Here is a 21,115-nt window from a genome sequence, read left to right on the forward strand (position 1 = left end):
TGTACAAAGTTGAATGCGCTGACAAAAAAAAAACAAAAAAAAAAAAAACACAAAAATCAAATTTATTAACCAATGGAGGCCTGAATTTGAAGTCACCCCCAAAATTAAAGTGGAATGTAATGTCCTTAAAACAAGTGAAAATGAGGCTCAGTAGTGTGTGTGGCCTCCATGTGCCTGTAAGACCTCCCTACTGTACAACACCTGGGCATGCTCATGATGAGGTTGTGGATGGTCTCCTGAGGGATCTTCTCCCAGACCTGGACAAAGCATCCACCAACTCCTGGACAGTGTGTGGTGCAACGTGACGTTAGTGGACAGAGTGAGACATGATGTCCCAGATGTGCTCAATTGGATTCAAGTTCTGGGGAACGGGCGGGCCAGTCCATAGCTTCAATGCCTTCATCTTGCAGGAACTGCTGACACTCCAGCCACAAGGTCTGGCATTACCCTGCATTAGAAGGAATCCAGGGCCAACCGCACCAGCATATGGTCTCACAAGGGTTCTGAGGATCTCATCTCGGTACCTAATGGCAGTCAGGCTACCTCTGGCAAGCACATGGAGGGCTGTGTGGCCCTCCAAAGAAATGCCACTCCACACCATTACTGACCCATTGCCAAACTGGTCATGCTGAAGGATGTTGCAGGCAGTAGATTGCTCTCCACTTCGTCTCCAGACGATCACGTCTGGCACATGTGCTCAGTGTGAACCTGCTTTCATCTAAGAGCACAGGGCACCAATGGCGAATTTGCCAATCCTGGTGTTCTGTGGCAAATGATAAGCGTCCTGCACGGTGTTGGGCTGTGAGCATAACCCCCATCTGTGGATGTCGGGTCCTCATACTGTAACTCATAAGTTTTACTTACTTGGAGTTACATTGTGTTGATTAAGTGTTCCCTTTATTTTTTTGAGCAGTGTAGCATTATATCAACCCCTGGCTGTTTCCGCCTAGTGATCTCAATTCGTTGCATCCAGATACCTGCAATAAAGTGTAATTTGATGTCATCAGAATCTCTCACCTCTCCAGTAAGCCAGAAGAGGATCTCTAGGGTGAGCTGTAATTTCTTCTCCGCCATCTTGTCTCTGTCCATATCCATCCTTGAGGGGCAAGGCAGATTTTGTAGTAGATGTCAATGTAAAAGATAAAATTTATCAGGGACCTGAATGGAAAGAAGGTGAGATTATGTACAATCATACAAAATACTATGGAAAAAAATCCCCAAAAATTACTGGGTTAGTGCTTATAGTTGAGAGCAATAACCTAAAATGTAGAGTTCAGACTAACACCATTACAGGCGCCTCTTCATGTTCTTCCCTCTCGCTCCATGCAGGGACACCGGTTTCCTCTCCCTCCATGAAGGGACGCCGGCATATTCACTGCCCCAGCCACGCGGCGTGGACCCCGGCAAGTTCCCTGCTTCCTGGTGTGTGCGCGCACCACACCTCCCATTGCGCGCTCCCGTGTTCTTAAGGGGGCAGATTTTGCACTTGGTAAAATGCCTTCAGACAACAGCTGGGAGGCATTTAGTTTGAGTAAACCTGCAAGATAGATCCCAGTCAATAGCTGGGAGGCATCTTGTTTAAAAGGCACCCTCCCCTATAGGGTGCTGTCAAGCACTACAGTGAATCATTAGTAAGTTAGGGGGTCTCTGAGTGAAATTGTGAGGTCCTCTGGTACTGATGTGGCCAATGACCTGAACCCGTAGTCCCTGGTCATTGTGCGGCCAGTCCCTGAATCAGTATCCGAGACCTGTGTGTCTGAATGTGTGATATCGGAGTCCCCAATATACCCGGACTGCTACAACCAGTCTTCGAATTAGGCCAGGATCACACTTGCGAGTGTGATGCAAGAAACTCGCATCAATACCCGGCACTCGGGACGGGAGTGTGCGGCTGTGTGTATTTCAATGCAGCAGAGTCCCAAGTGCCGGTGGCAGTGCTGTGTATTGATGAGAGTTTCTCGCATCACACTCGTAAGTGTGACCCCGGCCTTTGTCTGTGTCAGTAACGGTCCTATAGAGCATCCCGAACTTAGTAGTCTGAAAGCAGCCCTAGTCCTATCAGTGTCTGCGTACCTGACCCCTGTGGACATGTCAATTCTTTCTGCGGATTTGAAACTGCAGCATGTGCACAGCGTTTTTCAGTTTACCATTGAAAACAATGGTACTGTGCAACGCACCTAAATCTGCTGCGGACCCGGAGAGCCTAAAACGCTGCGGATCCTCAGCAGAATCCGCAACGTGTGCACATGGCCTTAGGGTGTGTGCACACGTTGCGGATTTTGCTGCGGATTCGCAGCAGATTTGGTCCTGCGGATCCGCAGCAGTTTCCATGTGGTTTACAGTACCATGTAAACCTATGGAAAACCAAATCCACGGTGCACATGCTGCGGAAAATTCCACGCAGATTTGCTGCAGTTTATTTTCTGCAGCATGTTATTTCTTTTTTTCGCGGATCCGCAGCTGCAGTTTACGCTCCGGGACATACAAATATATCTGTCTCTCTCTGTTTCGCTCCCAAAACGCACTAGAATCTGCATCAAATCCACTGGACAAATGCATGTGTTTTACCCTGCGGTTTCTGCCAAGAGATGCGGATTCTCTGCAGAAAAATCCGCAACGTGTGCACACACCCTTACTCCACCATCAGGAGCTCCAGTGAACACCTGGTAGCTCACTACACCTCTCCTAGCTAAGCCCGGCATAGTGAGCCCACGAACCACGTACACCACCTGCGTGCGAAGCACAAACATCAAGTATCTTTCTCATTTCAGTTGGGATCACAAAAAAATTAAGAAATTATTATAGATTAAGGGGATATTGAATAATATAATTCAATACACGGCCTATTGGTTTCTGCTAGAAATTGAGAGAAAGAGGGGCAAACTATGTATAGTCGCCATGGCAAAATTCCTGAAATGCCCATAACTGCACCCACAGCCAGACCCATTTACCATTTTTTCCTACCCTGGCCGGAGGAGATGTCAGAAGGGGGCATGATGGCAGTCAGGGACATTCAGCAGACTGCCCGGGATGACAGGACATAGACCCAAATCTGGGACTGTTCTGCTGTATTCGGGATGGTTGGGACCTATGGACTTATTGATTATTCCTTCATAGTTGGAGCAGCCAGAACTTTTTCCTTTTTACATAAGGTTCACTATATGAGGTCTCGCTTTTTGAGTGAGACAAGCTGGAAATGTTTTTTTTTTTCCTCAAAAAAAGGCCATTGTGCCAAATACATCTGTTGGGCTGTGTTCACACATAGCCTAAACGTTGCAGGTTATCACGCACTTCTACACGGACCTGGGAAGGGTAAGTGTTATTGTTTTTAATATTTTCTGTTGTATCACTACCAGAATTAAAGGTATAAATATTCAAAATTTGAAAATTGTTAATTTTTTAAAATTTGTCAAAATGTCTGATATTTTTTATAAATGAAAGGAAAACATAGAAACCAAAATTTACCACTAACAAAATACAATGATTCATGAAAAAACAACCTAAAATCACTGAAATATGTGAAAACGTTTCAGCGGTTTTTCCCACATACTGCAAATTGACATGATAGATGTGAAAATGTTGGCTTGGGCACTAAGGAGATAAAAAACTGCAAAAAATCATTATTCTAATTGTTCATTGTTATTTTATAGGAAAAAAATCTCTGACTTAAATTTCAGCTCTAGAATGCAGGTACATAGGAATACACTGGTATATATGTACTAGTACAAGAAATTGTGTGTTTGAATCACCAGGGCCCAGGCTTCAAGAAAAGTGAAGAATGAGTTAATTAGAGCACAGAGATGCCGGTATCCCCCAGAGTCAGAGAAGGAAATACTGAGCACTAACCACAATGAGCTGGGGGGAGAGGCGACTTACAGACAGAGTGAAAGGCGGAACGTTACCCTGAATGCCCGGGACAGCTCCCCCAAATTGGGACTGTGCTGCTACATGGTTGGAGCATTGAATAATGGGGAATCTCCAGCACCGACCTCCACCCACACTCCACATAGAGAACAATGGAGCATCCAGCACCGACCTCCACCCGCACTCCACAGAGAATAATGGAGCCTCCGGCACCTACCTCCACCCGCAGAGCCACACTCCACATATAGAATAATGGAGCTTCCGGCACCTACCTCCACCGCAGAGCCACACTCCACATATATGGCTATGGCTGCTCTGTGCGCACAGGACCTGTGATGAGGTCAGAGGAGGGGAGGAGTCAGGGGTCACATGATGGAGGAAAAGGGGTTGGAATCAGAGAAGATATATTGCTTTTCCCAGTATGACACATGGATGTTTGCAGTGAATGCTGCCCCCATTGAGGTGCCCTATTTTTGTAGACAAAAGGAGCCATTAAAAGAAAAATAATTATTTTGGAGCAGGATATTAATGGCTATACCTAGAAATTTCTGCATTTCTGCTGAATAATTGCTATTGACCTGCAAGTGACATCGCAACAAAATGTGACAGATAGAAGCTGCCCTGTTGATTTAGAATCATCCAGCAACTATAGGGTTAAAATGGTTATAGCAGACAGGGAGTGGTTAGCTCAGCCCCAGGGGATTCTGGGAAAGGTGTTATTGTCTCTGGGACATCCAGAAGTAAGGCTGCGTTCACACGTCGCGGTTTTTACCGCACGATTTTGCCGCAAAAAAACAGCATCCCATGCAATCCTATGGGATTCCGCAATGCTTTGCTAATGCTGCGGATTTTCTCGCAGCATGCTCATTAATCTGCGGAATCGTAGCGATCCCGCACCCATAGGATTGCATTGTTCTGCTTACTTTCTGCATGTGGCTGTGCCCACCATGCGAAAAGTAAGCAGAACATTTGCGGATTGTATCCACGGTCCAGAGGAGAGGAGACTGTCCTCCGGGCTGTGGGTACGATATCCCTGTAAAAAATAGAATTTAAAAAAAATAAAATAATTGGGTTATATTCACCTTCCGACGTCCCACACCGCATTCCCAGGCTTCAGCGATACACACGGCAGCTCCCGTTCCCAGTAATGCATTGCGATGCCTTTGCTGACGTCGCGTCTCGCAATCATGTAGCGAGATCGCGACATCAAAGGTCATTGCCGCAATGCATCACTGGGAACGGACCTGTCGGAGCATCGCGGAGGCCTGGGGATGCTGCGCGGGATGCCGGAAGGTGAATATAACCCGATTTTTTATTTTTTTAAATTATTTTTAACATTAGATCTTTTACTATTGAGGCCGCATAGGCAGCCTCAATAGTAAAAAGTTGGTCACACTAGTCATACACTATGTTTGACGAGTGTGACCAACCTGTCAATCAGTTCTCCAAGCGATGCTACGGATTGCTTGGAAAACGCTAGCATTCTGCAAGCTAATTACACTGGCAAAATGCTAGTTTTTCCACAGGAAAATCGCGGGAATTTAAAATGTGATTTTCCCGCGGAATGGAAATCCGGAATTCTCCCGGTAATTTCCGCAAGAGTTCCGCTACGTGTGAACCCAGCCTTAGGTGTGTGTTAGAGTCTCCTGTCAGACTGAAATCGGACAAGCTGTATAGACCAGTACTGAAAGCTGTTTTCCACTCATCCCCCTCTTTAATATGAATGAGATTAGACGTTCACTGAGATCCCATTTAGAAAACCATTTTATTCTTATAATATGATTAAAGAGGTCCGGGATCAGAAAGAGTGGATACGGATCCCGGACCGTGATCTGAGTAATGGTCGCAGAAATCTAGGCTTGGGCTTACACCCCGTCTTTCTTCTTTGTAAAGAAAAACCCCGCAGCAATATAGGGATGAGGATGGTCTGATATGACCCTTTGCCAAACTTTCCACGATATGGCCTGCCTCTCTGGACCAGAGATATTGAGACAGGGACAAGATTAAAGGCACAGTCATAATGAAGATGGGGAGGGGGGAGTTCTTGGCACCCCTGTTCTGAGAACACATCCCCAAAGTCAGACAGGTATGTAGGCACAGACTAGGTATCCACCATTGCAAGCCGGGTGACCAAGCAGTGTCCTTGACAATACTCACTCCACTTTACCACCTCCCGAGTCTGCCAATCTACCAAAGGGTTGTGCAGAATGAGCCAAGGAAGTCCAAAAACCACAGGTGAGGGCAGAAATTCTAGCACATAACAGTCAATACCTTCTGAGTGCATGGTCCCTACTTGTAGATGTAACCCTCAGACAGCTTGAGTAAAATATCAGTCTCAAGGCTGCTGTGACGACCATCTGGTGCGAGTCTGGACTGCAATTGAAACAGCACCCCGAGCAACCCAGAAACCCTTTACCCCTATACAGGGATCTGGAATTACAGCAGAGCCCAGGAGGTAGCTGTCTGTATAAGAGCAGCGGACCAGAGCAGGACGGTCGCCAGAAAGGGATAAATTAACGGAACCGAAGGAGTAGTCAGGAGTCCAAGTCTAAACCAGGCGGGCGGCAGAGGTACAAAATCGGCAGACAGTAGCAGAGTCAAAATCCAGGCCAAGGTCAGACTCAGCAATAGCAAATAACACACTGGGGAAACCAAGACTATATCTGGTGGCCTGCAAGACAGGCCCCAAAGTATTTGAAGGATCAGACTATCGTTCACAGTCTGATGACCTCATATGGACTGCCCCCAGAACCAGGCCAGATGGCGATGCACCAACCCCTTCATGACTGACAGAGGAGCAGAGCCCCTTCTCTGTCACCACCATCACCCACGGGCGAACCATGGAGCCTCCCAGTGGCCGAGGCAGGAACAGCCATCCCCGGACAGTCCGGCGCCTCCCAGTGGCCGAGACCGGAACAGTCCTCGAGTCTGACAGTCCGTTGCCTCCCAGTAGCCCGAAGCAGGAACAGCAGTCCCTGAGTCTGACTGCGACGTGACAGTCCGGCGCCTCCCAGTGGCCGAGGCCGGAACAGCAGTCCCCAAGTCTGACGGCGACGTGACAGCTGCAGAGTTGATGGATGAACCTAGAGTCGATCAAGTTAAACCCCACACACTGTTCAGAAATGCAGAAATAACCACCTTATTTTTTGCCCAGATGGATTTCTTCCAGCAGAATAAATTTGTCATGATCCTGTGGTGAAGTTTGACCTGGAGCCTCGGGGGTTAACTGTGACCTCGTTTTGGGCATGGGGAGGGTTTTTATACCCACTGTTGACCTCCATCCTCGTCAGTTATACTTTAGCCCTTGGCTTAGTTAAGTGACCCCTGTGCATTTGTGCTAGTGCCGTTTGCCTGTTTCTGTGTTTGATCTCTGGCTTTTGACCCGGTCCGCCCCCCGTTGTGTGTTTGCTTGCTGATTCGGTTGTGTTTGACTCTCTGGTGCCTTACCTCCGCTTGTTCCCCGACTACTCTACTGTCTTTCCCTCCGGTGTTTGCATTGATATCCTGGCTTCAGGACCCTTGGCTCTGTTTAGGACTTCCCTTATACTTTGTGCTTATTGGAGCATCTGCCCATTCAGGTCGCCTGTCACTGTCAGCTCCGGCCCCCGTGCGGCCGCTCTCTCAGCGGCTGCTCCCTCCGGGAGATCCGAGGCTGGCTCCGCCCCCCCCTTCCCCGACGGTCACGTGCCGCAGGTCCTGGATGCTGACTGTTGCGCCGGGATACACTACTCCCCACACTCCGGGTAAGCCCCTGTATAACCTGTCTGGTAGAACAGCCCTGGGAATCCTGACATAACTGACCTACGCTTTTTTTTCCTGGTGCTGGGTGCCTGTATTTCGGGTGGCTTATGAATCCCATGCATGCATTATCTGAGCAGGTAAAACACCTGAATCAGATGTTCCAAAATCTAAATGTGGGACAGCGAGCCCTGGTCCAGTCATAGCAACAGATGACTGACACTGTGCAGGGGGCTTTATCCTCTGTGTTACAGGGGGCTACTGCTGGAGATTTTGTTTTGGTGTCTCCAGAACCCCCCATTAAATTGCCTGACTTTTTCTGGGAGTAAAAAAGAATTTAAAGTATTTAAGGAGGGTTGTATACTCTTCTTTTCAATAAGACCGCATTCCTCGGGAGATGAAAGTCAGAGGGTTGGGTGCGTTATGTCCTTATTAAGGGGGTCCCCGCAGGCTTGGACATTTTCCCTTCCTTCTACTGCCCCTGAGTGTCGTTGAATGCATTTTTTGAAGCCTTAGGGCACATATATGATGAGCCTGACCGGGTGCTTAACAGAGGATATGGTGATGAGTGCCTGTCAGGGGAAACACTCGGCCAAGTGGTTTTGCTCAGAATTCAAACGTTGGGCCGCGGAGGTGTCATGGGATGACGCTGCCCTCCGGAGTTTGTTCAGTCGAGGCTTGTCCGAACGTCTCCCGGATGCACTGGGACTCCACCCTCCAGCTGATTCCCTGGAGGAAGTCATGACCCAGGCGGTGCGCACGAACCGCAGGCTTCAGGCGAGAGGAGTTATGCAAATAGAAGCTCCATTGTTCCCTAGTGGTGATGAGGCCACAACTGTTTCCGAGTCCATGGAGGTAGGTGCAATCACCTTGAAAGAGGAGAGAAGGCGTCGTCGGAAGAAATGGCTGTGTTTCTATTGTGGAGAACCGGGACACTGGAGGAGGGATTGTCCTTCTTGCCCTCCACTACCCAAGGCGGCAGGAAACCACTAGGTCTGAGTGGAAATCGAGGAGGCCATCCAGACCCTCAGGTACACTTTTCCTCATTTTAAAAAATGTTGCTTCAAGTGGAACTTATGGTGGATGGTTGTCTTTATTTTTCGACAGCTTTTGTGGATTGATCAGCCTCAACTTGGTTTCCCAATGCAAGATAGGGACAAACTCCAATCCCCTATGAAAGAGGTGGCCATTGACTCCTCTCCCCTTACTAAAGGAGGGATTTGTTACGTCTCGAAGGTCTTCTCCTTCAAAGTGGGCTCTGATCATACAGAGAAGGTAAGTTGTTTTGTCTTGGAGAATTTGCCTGCCAGGTCGGTGTTGGGAATACCCTGGTTAGGCTGGTTTCACATTTGCGTTAAAACAACGCTGCGCCCTGCGTCGTTAAGCCCCGCCCCGAGCCGGCTCCCTGCCCGCCCCATCCGGGATCACCGCCTACTTTCGCATTTGCACGCATACGATCGGCGCACCCTATCTTTAGCATAGGGTGCGCAGATCATGCGCTGCCAGTGTGAAAGTAGCGTGCTGCGCACTTTTGACGGTGCGCCGTGCGCGTCGAAATGCAACATGCTGCATTTCGGCGCGCACGGCGCACCGTCAAAAGTGCGCAGCACGCTACTTTCACACTGGCAGCGCATGATCTGCGCACCCTATGCTAAAGATAGGGTGCGCCGATCGCATGCGTGCAAATGCGAAAGTAGGCGGTGATCCCGGAAGGGGCGGGCAGGGAGCAGCGTTGTTTTAACGCAAATGTGAAACCAGCCTTACAATGCCACAACCCAATCATCAATAGGGTAACGGGGGACACTGTTCAATAGGGATCTAAATGTGTTAACCATGGTTGTAAAGTTGAATTAACATCTGAACCTTTCAAATCTGTTTGTGTCGTCTGTCGAGCTGGAGGGTATTCCGGAGTACCTAAAGGACTTTGAAGATGTGTTCTCTGAAAGCGAGGCTGAGGTCTTACCGCCACATAGACGCCACATAGACTGTGCAATTGAATTTCTTCCAAGGGCTAAATTACCGAAAGCCCTTCTGATTAATATGTCTGCTCCCGAACGCTTAGCCATGAAGGAGTATATTCCTTCTGTCTATCTTGTGGCAGCGGGATTCTTTTTTGTTAAGAAAAAAGATGTCAGTTTGCGTACTTGCCTCGAGTTTCGGGAACTAAACAATCACGGTGAGAAACACCTATCCTCTTCCCCTCATCCCAGATTTATGCAATCAAATGTCCAGGGCCAAATGGTTCTCCAAGTTAGACCTCCGGGGTGCTTACAACCTGATAAGGGTCCAGGAGGGAGATGAGTGAAAAACGGCGTTCCTCACATCAGAGGGACTCTTTGAAAACCTGATCATGCCATTTGGACTTACAAAGGCTTCCGCTATTTTCCACAATTTCATCAGTGTTATTTGCTGACCTTATTGTACATTTTGTCATTGTGTATTTGGATGATATTTTGGTGTTCTCCTCGGACAGGCAGACTCATTTGCAGCATTAACGGACTATTCTTCAAAGACTCTGAGATAATCAGTTATTTGCCAAGTTGAAGAAGTGTTCGTTTTTTTGTGCAGGAGCTGTCCTTTTTGGGTCCGATTGTGTCCTGTGAGGGCTTTCACATGGGTCCCAGGAAGGTGCAAGCGATAGCTGATTGGGTACAACTAGGGGTGAGTGAGTAGTGAAATACTCGGACTCGCTGTACTCGTTACGAGTAGCTCCTAATATTCAGGTACTTGTAACGAGTAGCAAGTCCAATGAATGTCTATGGGAAATGCGAGTAATGGGCGTAGACTGTGTGCGGGCGGAGAATGTGTGCGGGGGTCTGTGGGGCAGTGTGTGTGCGGGCTCTGCCGGGCTGATCGGGGGTCTGTGCGGCACAGACACCCGATCAGCCTGGCAGAGCACGCAGACCCCCGATCAGGCCGGCAGAGCCCGCACACACATACGACGCTCCGCGGCCAGCCAATAACAGTAATGCCACAAAGAAGGCGGAGGCTTTGCTGTGATTGGCTGACACATGCCAGGCGGGAGATCCGAATATTGCGAGGCGAGTAGTGAAATGTACTCGCTAAAATTCGAGGGCTGCGAGTACTGCATTACACGCTGAGTACAGAATCCTAACAAATATACTCGCTCATCCCTAGGTACAACCCCAAGCTTCCTGGGATTTGCCAATTATTACCGCAAACTTTTTTAAAAGGTTTTCTCAAGTAGTTACTAATCTCACTCGGGGGCGGATGTGAAGGAGTGGTCGGAGACCGCCAAGAAGTCTTTTATTAACGCCAGAAAAGTTTTATATCCGCTCCGGTTTTGGTTCAACCAGATTCATCCAAACCCATTATCGTGGAGGTGGATGCTTTTGAGGTGGGAGCAGTTTTAATCTCAGGGACCTGTCATATTGACCAAGCTTAAGCCCTGTGCTTTCTTCTGCAAGAAGTTCTCTCCCGCCGAACGAAATTATGACGTAGGCAATAAAGAACTTCTTGCAGTCAAGTTGGCATTTGAAGAAAGGGGGCACTTTTTGGAAAGGGTGCCTGACCCTATTACTGTGGTCACAGATCACAAAAATTTGGCATATATCGATCGAGTCAGTGAAAAGATTGACTCCTAGGCAAGCTCGTTGGTCACTTTTTTTCCCCCGATTTCAGTTTAGTATCACTTTCCGTCCTGGTACTAAGAACATCAAGGCTGATGCCTTGTCCTGCAGTTTTGAGCCTGTGTCTCCCCCCGATCCGCTGTCCTCCATTCTTCCTCCCGGGCTGATGGTAGCGGAGATCTCCTCTGAGTTGGAACAAGAGATTGTGGGGGCCCAGTCTTTAGCTCCTGCTCCAAGCCAGGAAATAAACTGTTTGTACTGGACCAATTTTGCTGTAAACTCCTTCAGGAGTTCCATGAGTCCAGTCTGAGTGCCCATCCAGGGATAGTGGCCACATGGGAGGCGATGGCAAGGGTTTTCAGGTGGGCCTAAGTTCTGATGTCAAAAAAATTATTTCTGCCTGTGGTTCCTGGTACATTCGTCTGTCTGAAAGGCATCCGGTTGAGTTCGAACAGGCCCCCAGGGTGGACAAAAGCTGTTTTCTGGCCATCTTTTTCAGCTACCAGGACTTGCCAGTAGCCACTGGCTAAATCAAGAGAAGAAAAATATTTGTTTTTTCCTAATGCAAATATGGATTCTTTAATTCTCGGCAAGGGATAGGAGTCCCATACAGTACACACGTTCAGCCTTTGATAGTCCATGCAGAAACTTAAGCAGGGTACAATCCTTTTTCCAAACTAACATGATGGGGGCTGCCCAGGGACTCTTCATCTCACGGATCACGCAGCATGTGGGCCAACAGTTCTTTCATCTCCTGGTACATCTGAGGTGGGACCTGTCAATACCTCTCTCGAATGGGAGCAGTGGTTGCTGTAGGGATCCCATGAGGAATAGCATGGGTGCACCCAAAGTCATCTTCATTCTGTGCAAACACCTCTCAATATCTCTAATAACTGTTAAACCTGCACAACTTATCTATGGTTGGCCTCTATCTGTTCCAAGAGGTGAAGTCCCGCCAGTGGTTCGCTTCGGTTTTCCTGACTATAAAGCGACACCTCTAAGGTCCATGGGTCTCTTTCCACAGGTGTCAATCTTAAAGCATCAGCTCTGAGGTTATCTTCCAACACTATACAAACTCAAGCCACTTATTGTCAGGGCATCAACTGTAGAATTGCTCCACTTGCGTTTTTACACATCATGAAAAATAGCCTCACCAAACCTTGTCCAATGACTAATGCACTAGCGGGACGCAGCAGGCTCCCAAAGATAAAGGCTGGAGCATCACAGGTGCCCTCCACTGATGAAAACCACCACCCTATCAGTATAGCAGTGATGATGAAGGTGTTAGCTGCCTAGTGGAAAAAAGCACACAGATGGAGCTTGCTTAGGACATAAGTCACACAGGAAAGCGTGATGCAGTGTGTCTGGATGACAGCTTATTTAAAAACGCCTATAATGGAAATCGGGCCGTTCAGCACTATATATGCATCACACAGAAAACACAGCCATCAAAAAGGAGCCCAGCTGCATCCTGCAAAAAAATGATAAAAAGTGCAATAAAAAGTTACAAAAAAATGCATACGATAAATGCATTCAATGAAGTATTGGTTATTATTTAAAAACAGTCATATCCTGGAACACTTCAGGTGATGTCAGGTTAGTAAGCTGGACAGACGCATGCCTTCCTCCGGTCACCCCTACATCTGACCCGTCCGTTTGTGAGGTGTTACTGCCTTTCTGTACGCCACCCCATCAGTAGAGAGGCCTCCATCCTCCTGCTGAAGAGGAGCTCCCCCCTCCCCCCACACGTCTCAGAACAGCCTAGAGTCCCGGCCTACCATCACCGGACAGGTGACTTCATGGCCTTTAATGTCCCTGACCGTCTCGAGGATCACCAAGGCCACTGAGTAGTCCCTAGTGCACCCATGGATGCAGGTGACCTCGATCTTCCTTTTGGACATTATAAATTTATCGGGCACAGCCTTCACTAGGGTCAGCGAGCTCCCAGAATCGATCAGTCCGAATATATCCTCTGCGTTCATCTGAAAGGCACACCCACGTAACATCTTACCGGGTGGGTAATTCATACGGCAGATTGGACCCACATAGTACCATTGTCCCCGACATCCGTCTGTGCCACCCCTCTGACTGAGATGCTCCGCCCTCTTTTAGGTAGCTACCACTTTCAAGGACTCCACCCCCTTTTGGGCCATTATCCTCCTTAATGAAGAGTAATGTCCGGCGAATAATCAAAAAATAAAATTTAACTTTTAATGCAAAGAAAGGTTAAAAATCCATTTAATTAATGTCCAGCACAATACACACACTGGCTCAATGCCGCTAATGGTCAACGCATTTTTTACCTCCAGCACCGACCTCCACCCGCACTCCACATAGAGAATAATGGAGCCTCCAGCACCGACCTCCACCCGCAGAGCCGCACTCCACATAGAGAATAATGGAGCCTCCAGCACCGACCTCCACCCGCAGAGCCGCACTCCACATAGAGAATAATGGAGCCTCCAGCACCGACCTCCACCCGCAGAGCCGCACTCCACATAGAGAATAATGGAGCCTCCAGCACCGACCTCCACCCGCAGAGCCGCACTCCACATAGAGAATAATGGAGCCTCCAGCACCGACCTCCACCCGCAGAGCCGCACTCCACATAGAGAATAATGGAGCCTCCAGCACCAGCCTCCACAGAGAATAATGGAGCCTCCAGCACCGACCTCCACCCGCACTCCACATAGAGAATAATGGAGCCTCCAGCACCGACCTCCACCCGCACTCCACATAGAGAATAATGGAGCCTCCAGCACCGACCTCCACCGCAGAGCCGCAGTCCACATAGAGTATAATGGAGCATTCAGCACCGACCTCCACCCGCATACCCACACTCCACATAGAGAATAATGGAGCCTCCGGCACCGACCTCCACCCGCAGAGCCGCACTCCACATAGAGAATAATGGAGCCTGCAGCACCGACCTCCACCCGCACAGCCGCACTCCACATAGAGAATAATGGAGCCTCCGGCACCGACCTCCACCCGCAGAGCCACACTCCACATAGAGAATAATGGAGCCTCCGGCACCGACCTCCACCCGCACTCCACATAGAGAATAATGGAGCCTCCGGCACCGACCTCCACCCGCAGAGACGCACTCCACATAGAGAATAATGGAGCCTCCAGCACCAACCTCCACCCGCAGAGACACACTCCACATAGAGAATAATGGAGCCTCCAGCACCGACCTCCACCTGCACTCCACATAGAGAATAATGGAGCCTCCGGCACCGACCTCCACCCGCAGTGCCGCACTCCACATAGAGAATAATGGAGCCTCCAGCACCAACCTCCACCCGCAGAGACACACTCCACATAGAGAATAATGGAGCCTCCAGCACCGACCTCCACCCGCAGTCGCACTCCACATAGAGAATAATGGAGCCTCCGGCACCGACCTCCACCCGCAGAGCCGCACTCTACATAGAGAATAATGGAGCCTCCAGCACCAGCCTCCACCCGCAGAGCCACACTCCACATAGAGAATAATGGAGCCTCCGGCACTGACCTCCACCCGCAGAGCCACACTCCACATAGAGAATAATGGAGCCTCCGGCACCGACCTCCACCCGCAGAGCCACACTCCACATAGAGAATAATGGAGCCTCCAGCACCGACCTCCACCTGCACTCCACAGAGAATAATGGAGCCTCCGGCACCGACCTCCACCCGCAGAGCCGCACTCCACATAGAGAATAATGGAGCCTCCAGCACCGACCTCCACCCGCAGAGCCGCACTCCACATAGAGAATAATGGAGCCTCCAGCACCGACCTCCACCCGCAGAGCCGCACTCCACATAGAGAATAATGGAGCCTCCAGCACCGACCTCCACCCGCAGAGCCGCACTCCACATAGAGAATAATGGAGCCTCCAGCACCGACCTCCACCCGCAGAGCCACACTCCACATAGAGAATAATGGAGCCTCCGGCACCGACCTCCACCCGCACTCCACATAGAGAATAATGGAGCCTCTGGCACCGACCTCCACCCGCAGAGCCGCACTCCACATAGAGAATAATGGGGTCTCCAGCACCGACCTCCACGTAGAGAATAATGGTGCCTCCGGCCAGGGTTGCCACTAGGAATTTCGGGGCTCCCATACTGGCAAAATATATGGTGCCCCCCCTTGAGACTCCGCCCAGGCTCCACCCCCAATTCAGCCTCCACTCTAGCTCCTCCTCCACCACGCAAACCTTCCAAAATCCTTCCGACCTTTCACTTCTAAGCTGCTGGATTATCCTGAGCACTGCTGCCTTATGTTATCATTGGGCATTTGGTTTTCCAGCAGGTCAGGATCATCCAGTAGCTTATATATACATTGCTACTGGGGAGTGGAAGGGAGAGGGGGAAGGAATAATTATTAAAACATTATACAATCATCCCCCCCTCCCCCTTCGACTCCCCAATAGCAATGTATATATACGGTAAGTACAATCACATACTGAAATCGTGGGCGAACAAATACAAGGACTTGTTACTCACACAGCCGGTGTTGCCGCCACGCCCACCACCCAGTCATGAAGAATCTAATGGTCATCTCAGCCTGCCCACCGCTGCCGTCTCAGCCTGCCCACCGCTGCCGCATCAGCCGCCCACCAAATGAATGGAAAGTGTATATTACTGCATATATAATCACCAATTATACACTACAAAAAAAAAATCTTTATTGGTAATTATTAAAAGCCGATAAATTATAGAACGTAAATACACCTCAAAACGTAACTAAGTGATTATGTAAAAAAAAATAATAAAATAGGAGTCGAGTAAAGGGCTGATCACCCCATTTAGTTTACTAACTTTTATACAGTCATAAGTCAAAAACTCTTTAGGGTATGTTCCCATGGTCAGTAAACGTTACGGTAAAGTAGACCCCTTAAGGAACTTATCTAGATGTGTGGTGAGCACTTTGAACCCCCCAAGTGCTTGACAGTTTATAATGTAGAGCCATAAAAATCAAAAATCTAATTTTATTTTCACAAAAATGATCTTTTCACCCCCAATGTTTGTTTTTCCCAAGTGTAACATGAGAAATTGGACCCTAACAGTAGTTGTGCAAGTTGTCCCGAGTAGGCTGATACCCTATATTGGACTACGGGCTGAGCTGCAGGTGGAGACAGTCAACATGATGTTGGTACTGGTCTCCGCACAGTGTGTGCTGATTAAAAGAACAGGACTACTGGCTGAGCTGCAGGTGGAGACAGTCAACATGCTGGTACTGTGCATGTGCAGCACAGTCTGTGCTGATGAAAAGGATAGGACTACGGGCTGAGCTGCAGGTGGAGACAGTCACCATGATGTTGGTACTGGTCTCCGCACAGTGTGTGCTGATTAAAAGAACAGGACTACTGGCTGAGCTGCAGGTGGAGACAGTCAACATGCTGGTACTGTGCATGTGCAGCACAGTCTGTGCTGATGAAAAGGATAGGACTACGGGCTGAGCTGCAGGTGGAGACAGTCACCATGATGTTGGTACTGGTCTCCGCACAGTGTGTGCTGATTAAAAGAACAGGACTACTGGCTGAGCTGCAGGTGGAGACAGTCACCATGATGTTGGTACTGGTCTCCGCACAGTGTGTGCTGATTAAAAGAACAGGACTACTGGCTGAGCTGCAGGTGGAGACAGTCAACATGCTGGTACTGTGCATGTGCAGCACAGTCTGTGCTGATGAAAAGAACAGGACTACTGGCTGAGCTGCAGGTGGAGACAGTCAACATGCTGGTACTGTGCATGGGCAGCACAGTCTGTGCTGATGAAAAGGATAGGACTACGGGCTGAGCTGCAGGTGGAGACAGTCAACATGATGTTGGTACTGGTCTCCGCACAGTGTGTGCTGATTAAAAGAACAGGACTACTGGCTGAGCTGCAGGTGGAGACAGTCAACATGCTGGTACTGTGCATGTGCAGCACAGTCTGTGCTGATGAAAAGAACAGGACTACTGGCTGAGCTGCAGGTGGAGACAGTCAACATGCTGGTACTGTGCATGGGCAGCACAGTCTGTGCTGATGAAAAGGATAGGACTACGGGCTGAGCTGCAGGTGGAGACAGTCAACATGATGTTGGTACTGGTCTCCGCACAGTGTGTGCTGATTAAAAGAACAGGACTACTGGCTGAGCTGCAGGTGGAGACAGTCAACATGCTGGTACTGTGCATGTGCAGCACAGTCTGTGCTGATGAAAAGAACAGGACTACTGGCTGAGCTGCAGGTGGAGACAGTCAACATGCTGGTACTGTGCATGGGCAGCACAGTCTGTGCTGATGAAAAGGATAGGACTACGGGCTGAGCTGCAGGTGGAGACAGTCAACATGATGTTGGTACTGGTCTCCGCACAGTGTGTGCTGATTAAAAGAACAGGACTACTGGCTGAGCTGCAGGTGGAGACAGTCAACATGCTGGTACTGTGCATGTGCAGCACAGTCTGTGCTGATGAAAAGAACAGGACTACTGGCTGAGCTGCAGGTGGAGACAGTCAACATGCTGGTACTGTGCATGGGCAGCACAGTCTGTGCTGATGAAAAGGATAGGACTACGGGCTGAGCTGCAGGTGGAGACAGTCAACATGATGTTGGTACTGGTCTCCGCACAGTGTGTGCTGATTAAAAGAACAGGACTACTGGCTGAGCTGCAGGTGGAGAAAGTCAACAATGTGCCTACTAATCATGGACGCTGGAGATTTGTCCCCCTGGGCACTGGCTCACTCCATCATCAGCCGGGCCTCCTGACTACCCCCCCCCATGAACAGCCGGGCCCCTGAGTCCCCACAAGACCCCCTGGCTCCCCACAGGACCCCCTATGATCCCCACAAACAGCCCGGCGGGCCCCCCGAGCCCCCCACAAACGGCCCGGCGGGCCCCCCCACAAACGGCCCAGCGGGCCCCCCCACAAACAGCCACCCAGGCCCCTGGGTCCCCCCACAGAACCCCAAATGTCCCTCATGATCAGACAACAACTGTCCGGCCTTGCCTTGGCCCCCAGACTTCCCCCCCCCCCCCATGATCACAACAACCTGCCCCGGGCCCCCAGACTCCCCATGATCAGCACAGCCATGGCCCCCGACACAAACAGACATAAAAAGAATATTCACTTACCTGCTCGCTGTCCACCGTCAGACCGACGTCTTCTGCAGCCGCTAGCCTCCAATCCCACGGCGACGCCACGGTAAATGGCTGCTAGACTGTATGGGCTCCTTCCAGGTGTGATGTCATTTCTGGGGGCGTGTCATACAGGGGGCGTGTCATACAGGGGGGGCGTGTTCTGACAGCAAAGGCAGGAAGAGAAGACGCCATTACAGTGTCTCTACCTTCTGGTGCAGGGAGAGAAGCCTCCATTATACACTGTCTCAGCTGTCTCTCTGGTGCCTGTGAGCAGTGTGGAGTGAGGTCAGTGACAGGCAGGAGGGATTAGTAAGTAACAGGTTGGTGTCTTCTTAGATGTTTGGTTGATGGGGCTGATACTTGGGGCTAACTAGTGGGATTTGGGCGCTTAGCTGGGAGCTGTTGGGTTCCCGGAGGGGAGGGGGCATTAATGCACGCTGGTGGGGTCTGGTTGGGTCGGGGGGGGGTTAATGCATGCTTATGGGGTCTGTCTGGGGTTGGGGGGGGAGATAATGCACGCTTGTGGGGTCTTTGGGTAGGGGTTAATGCACGCTTACGGGGTCTGTTTAGGGTCCGGAGGGGTTAATACTTGCTTGCGGGGTCTGCTTGGGCTTCCAGGGGGGTTAATGCATGCTTGCAGGGTCTATTTGGGGTCTGGGCGGGTTAATGCATGCTTGTGGGGTCTGTTTGGGTAGGGGGAAGGGGTTAATGCACGCTTATAGGTCTGTTTGGGGTCTGGGGGGTTAATCCATGCTTGTGGGGTCTGGGGCAGGGGGCTTGGGGTATAATGCACACTTGTGGGGTCTCGTACTTCGGGGGGTACTAATGCATGCTTTGGGGTCGGGTTGGGGGTGGGGGGTTAATGCACGCTTGCGGGGTCTGGTTGTACTTCGGGGGGGTGCTAATGCATGCTTGTGGGGTCTGGTTGGGGCAGGGGGTGGGGGGTTAATGCACGCTTACGGGTCTGGGGGGTTAATGCATGCTTGTGGGGTCTGGTTGGGGGTGGGGGGTTAATGTATGCTTGTGGGGTCTGGTTGTACTTCGGGGGGGTACTAATGCATGCTTCTGGGGTCTGTTTGGGGCAGGGGGTGGGGGTTAATGCACTCTTCCAGGGTCTGTTTGGGGCAGGGGGGTGGGGGATAATGCACGCTTGTGGGGGTCTGTTTGGGGCAGGGGGGTGGGGGTTAATGCACACTTGTGGGGGTCTGGTTGTACTTGGGGGGGGGGGGGTACTAATGCATGCTTGTGGGTTCTGGTTAGGGCAGGGGGTGGGGGTTAATGCATGCTTGTGGGGTCTGGTTGGGGCAGGGGGTGGGGGTTAATGCATGCTTGTGGGGTCTGGTTGGGGCAGGGGGTGGGGGTTAATGCACGCTTGCGGGGTCTGGTTGGGGCAGGGGGTTGGGGGTTAGTGCACACATGTGGGGTCTGCTTGGGCTCCCAGGGGGGTTAAGACTGGCTTGTGGGGTCTGTTTGGGTCGGGGAGGGTTAATGCACGCTTGTGGGGGCTGGTTGGGTCCTGGGGGGGGTTAATGCACATCTGTGGGGGCTGGTTGGGTCTCCGGTGGGGGGATGTTAATGCACGCTCCTGGGGTCGGGTCTGGCTTGGTACCGGGGGGGGGTTAGTGCATGCTTGTGGTGTCTGGTAGTCCTGGGAGAGGGGGGTTAATGCACGCTTGTGGTGACTGATAGTCCCGGGAGAGGGGGGTTAATGCACGCTTGTGGTGTCTGGTAGTCCCAGGAGAGGGGGGTTGATGATCATAGAATGGTAGAGTTGGAAGGGGCCATCTGGTCCAACCCCCTGCTCAAAGCAGGATTGGCTAAATCATCCCAGTCAGATGTCTGTCCAGCCTCTGTTTGAATACTTCCATTGAAGGAGAACTCACCACTTCTCGTGGCAGCCTGTTCCACTCATTGATCACTAACTGTCAAAAAGTTTTTTCTAATATCTAGTCTGTGTCTCTTCCCATTTAGTTTCATCCCATTGCTTCACACTTGGGGTGTCTGGTAGTCCCGGGAGAGGGGGGTTAATGATGCATGCTTGGGGTGTCTGGTAGTCCCGGGAGAGGGGGGTTAATGATGCACGCTTGGGGTGTCTGGTAGTTCCGGGAGAGGGGGGTTAATGATGCACGCTTGGGGTGTCTGGTAGTCCCGGGAGAGGGGGGGTTAATGATGCACGCTTGGGGTGTCTGGTAGTCCCGGGAGAGGGGGGGTTAATGATGCACGCTTGGGGTGTCTGGTAGTCCCGGGAGAGGGGGGGTTAATGATGCACGCTTGGGGTGTCTGGTAGTCCCGGGAGAGGGGGGGTTAATGATGCACGCTTGGGGTGTCTGGGAGAGGGGGGTTAATGATGCACTCTTGTGCCTGGTAGTCCCGGGAGAGGGGGGTTAATGATGCACGCTTGTGGTGTCTGGTAGTCCTGGGAGAGGGGGGTTAATGATGCATGCTTGTGGGGTCTGGTTGGGGGTTAATGCACGCTTTTGGGCTCTGGTTGTACTTCGGGGGGGTACTAATGCACGCTTGCCTTGTCTGGTTGGGTCCCGGGGGGGGTTAATGCACACGCTTGCAGGGTCGGGTAGTCCCGGGGGGGGGTTAATGCACGCTTGTGGGTTCTGTTTGGGTTCCGGCGGGGTTAATGCACATTTGTGAGGTCTGGTTGGGTTCCCGGGGGATTAATGCACGCTTATGGTTTCTGGTTGGATCCCAGGGGTGGTTAATGTACGCTTGTGGGTTCTGTTTGGGTTTCCGGTGGGATTAATGCATGCTTGTGGAGTCTGGGTGGGCTTCTCACTGTGGGGGGATTAGTGCACGTTTTTGTG

At 50.6% G+C, this 21,115-nt stretch overlaps 1 protein-coding gene across 2 annotated transcripts in view; it reads right to left on the reverse strand.

Annotated features, from left to right (window-relative positions):
• LOC141055857 (uncharacterized) overlaps nt 1-18,432 on the reverse strand; it is a 44,029-nt gene extending 25,597 nt beyond the window's left edge. For both annotated transcript variants that reach the window (XM_073552578.1, XM_073552577.1), the window contains exons 1-2: nt 18,294-18,432; nt 1,018-1,158 (exon numbers count right to left, since the gene is read on the reverse strand). In XM_073552578.1, the coding sequence (XP_073408679.1) occupies nt 1,018-1,095 (78 nt within the window). In that variant the 5' untranslated portion in view covers nt 1,096-1,158; nt 18,294-18,432. The remainder of the gene's footprint in view (nt 1-1,017; nt 1,159-18,293) is intronic.
• Nucleotides 18,433-21,115: the final 2,683 nt, after the last annotated feature.

The sequence above is a fragment of the Dendrobates tinctorius genome, unplaced genomic scaffold (assembly GCF_039654945.1).
Source record: "Dendrobates tinctorius isolate UK_male_01 unplaced genomic scaffold, ASM3965494v1 ptg000192l, whole genome shotgun sequence".
Lineage (NCBI taxonomy): Eukaryota > Metazoa > Chordata > Amphibia > Anura > Dendrobatidae > Dendrobates > Dendrobates tinctorius.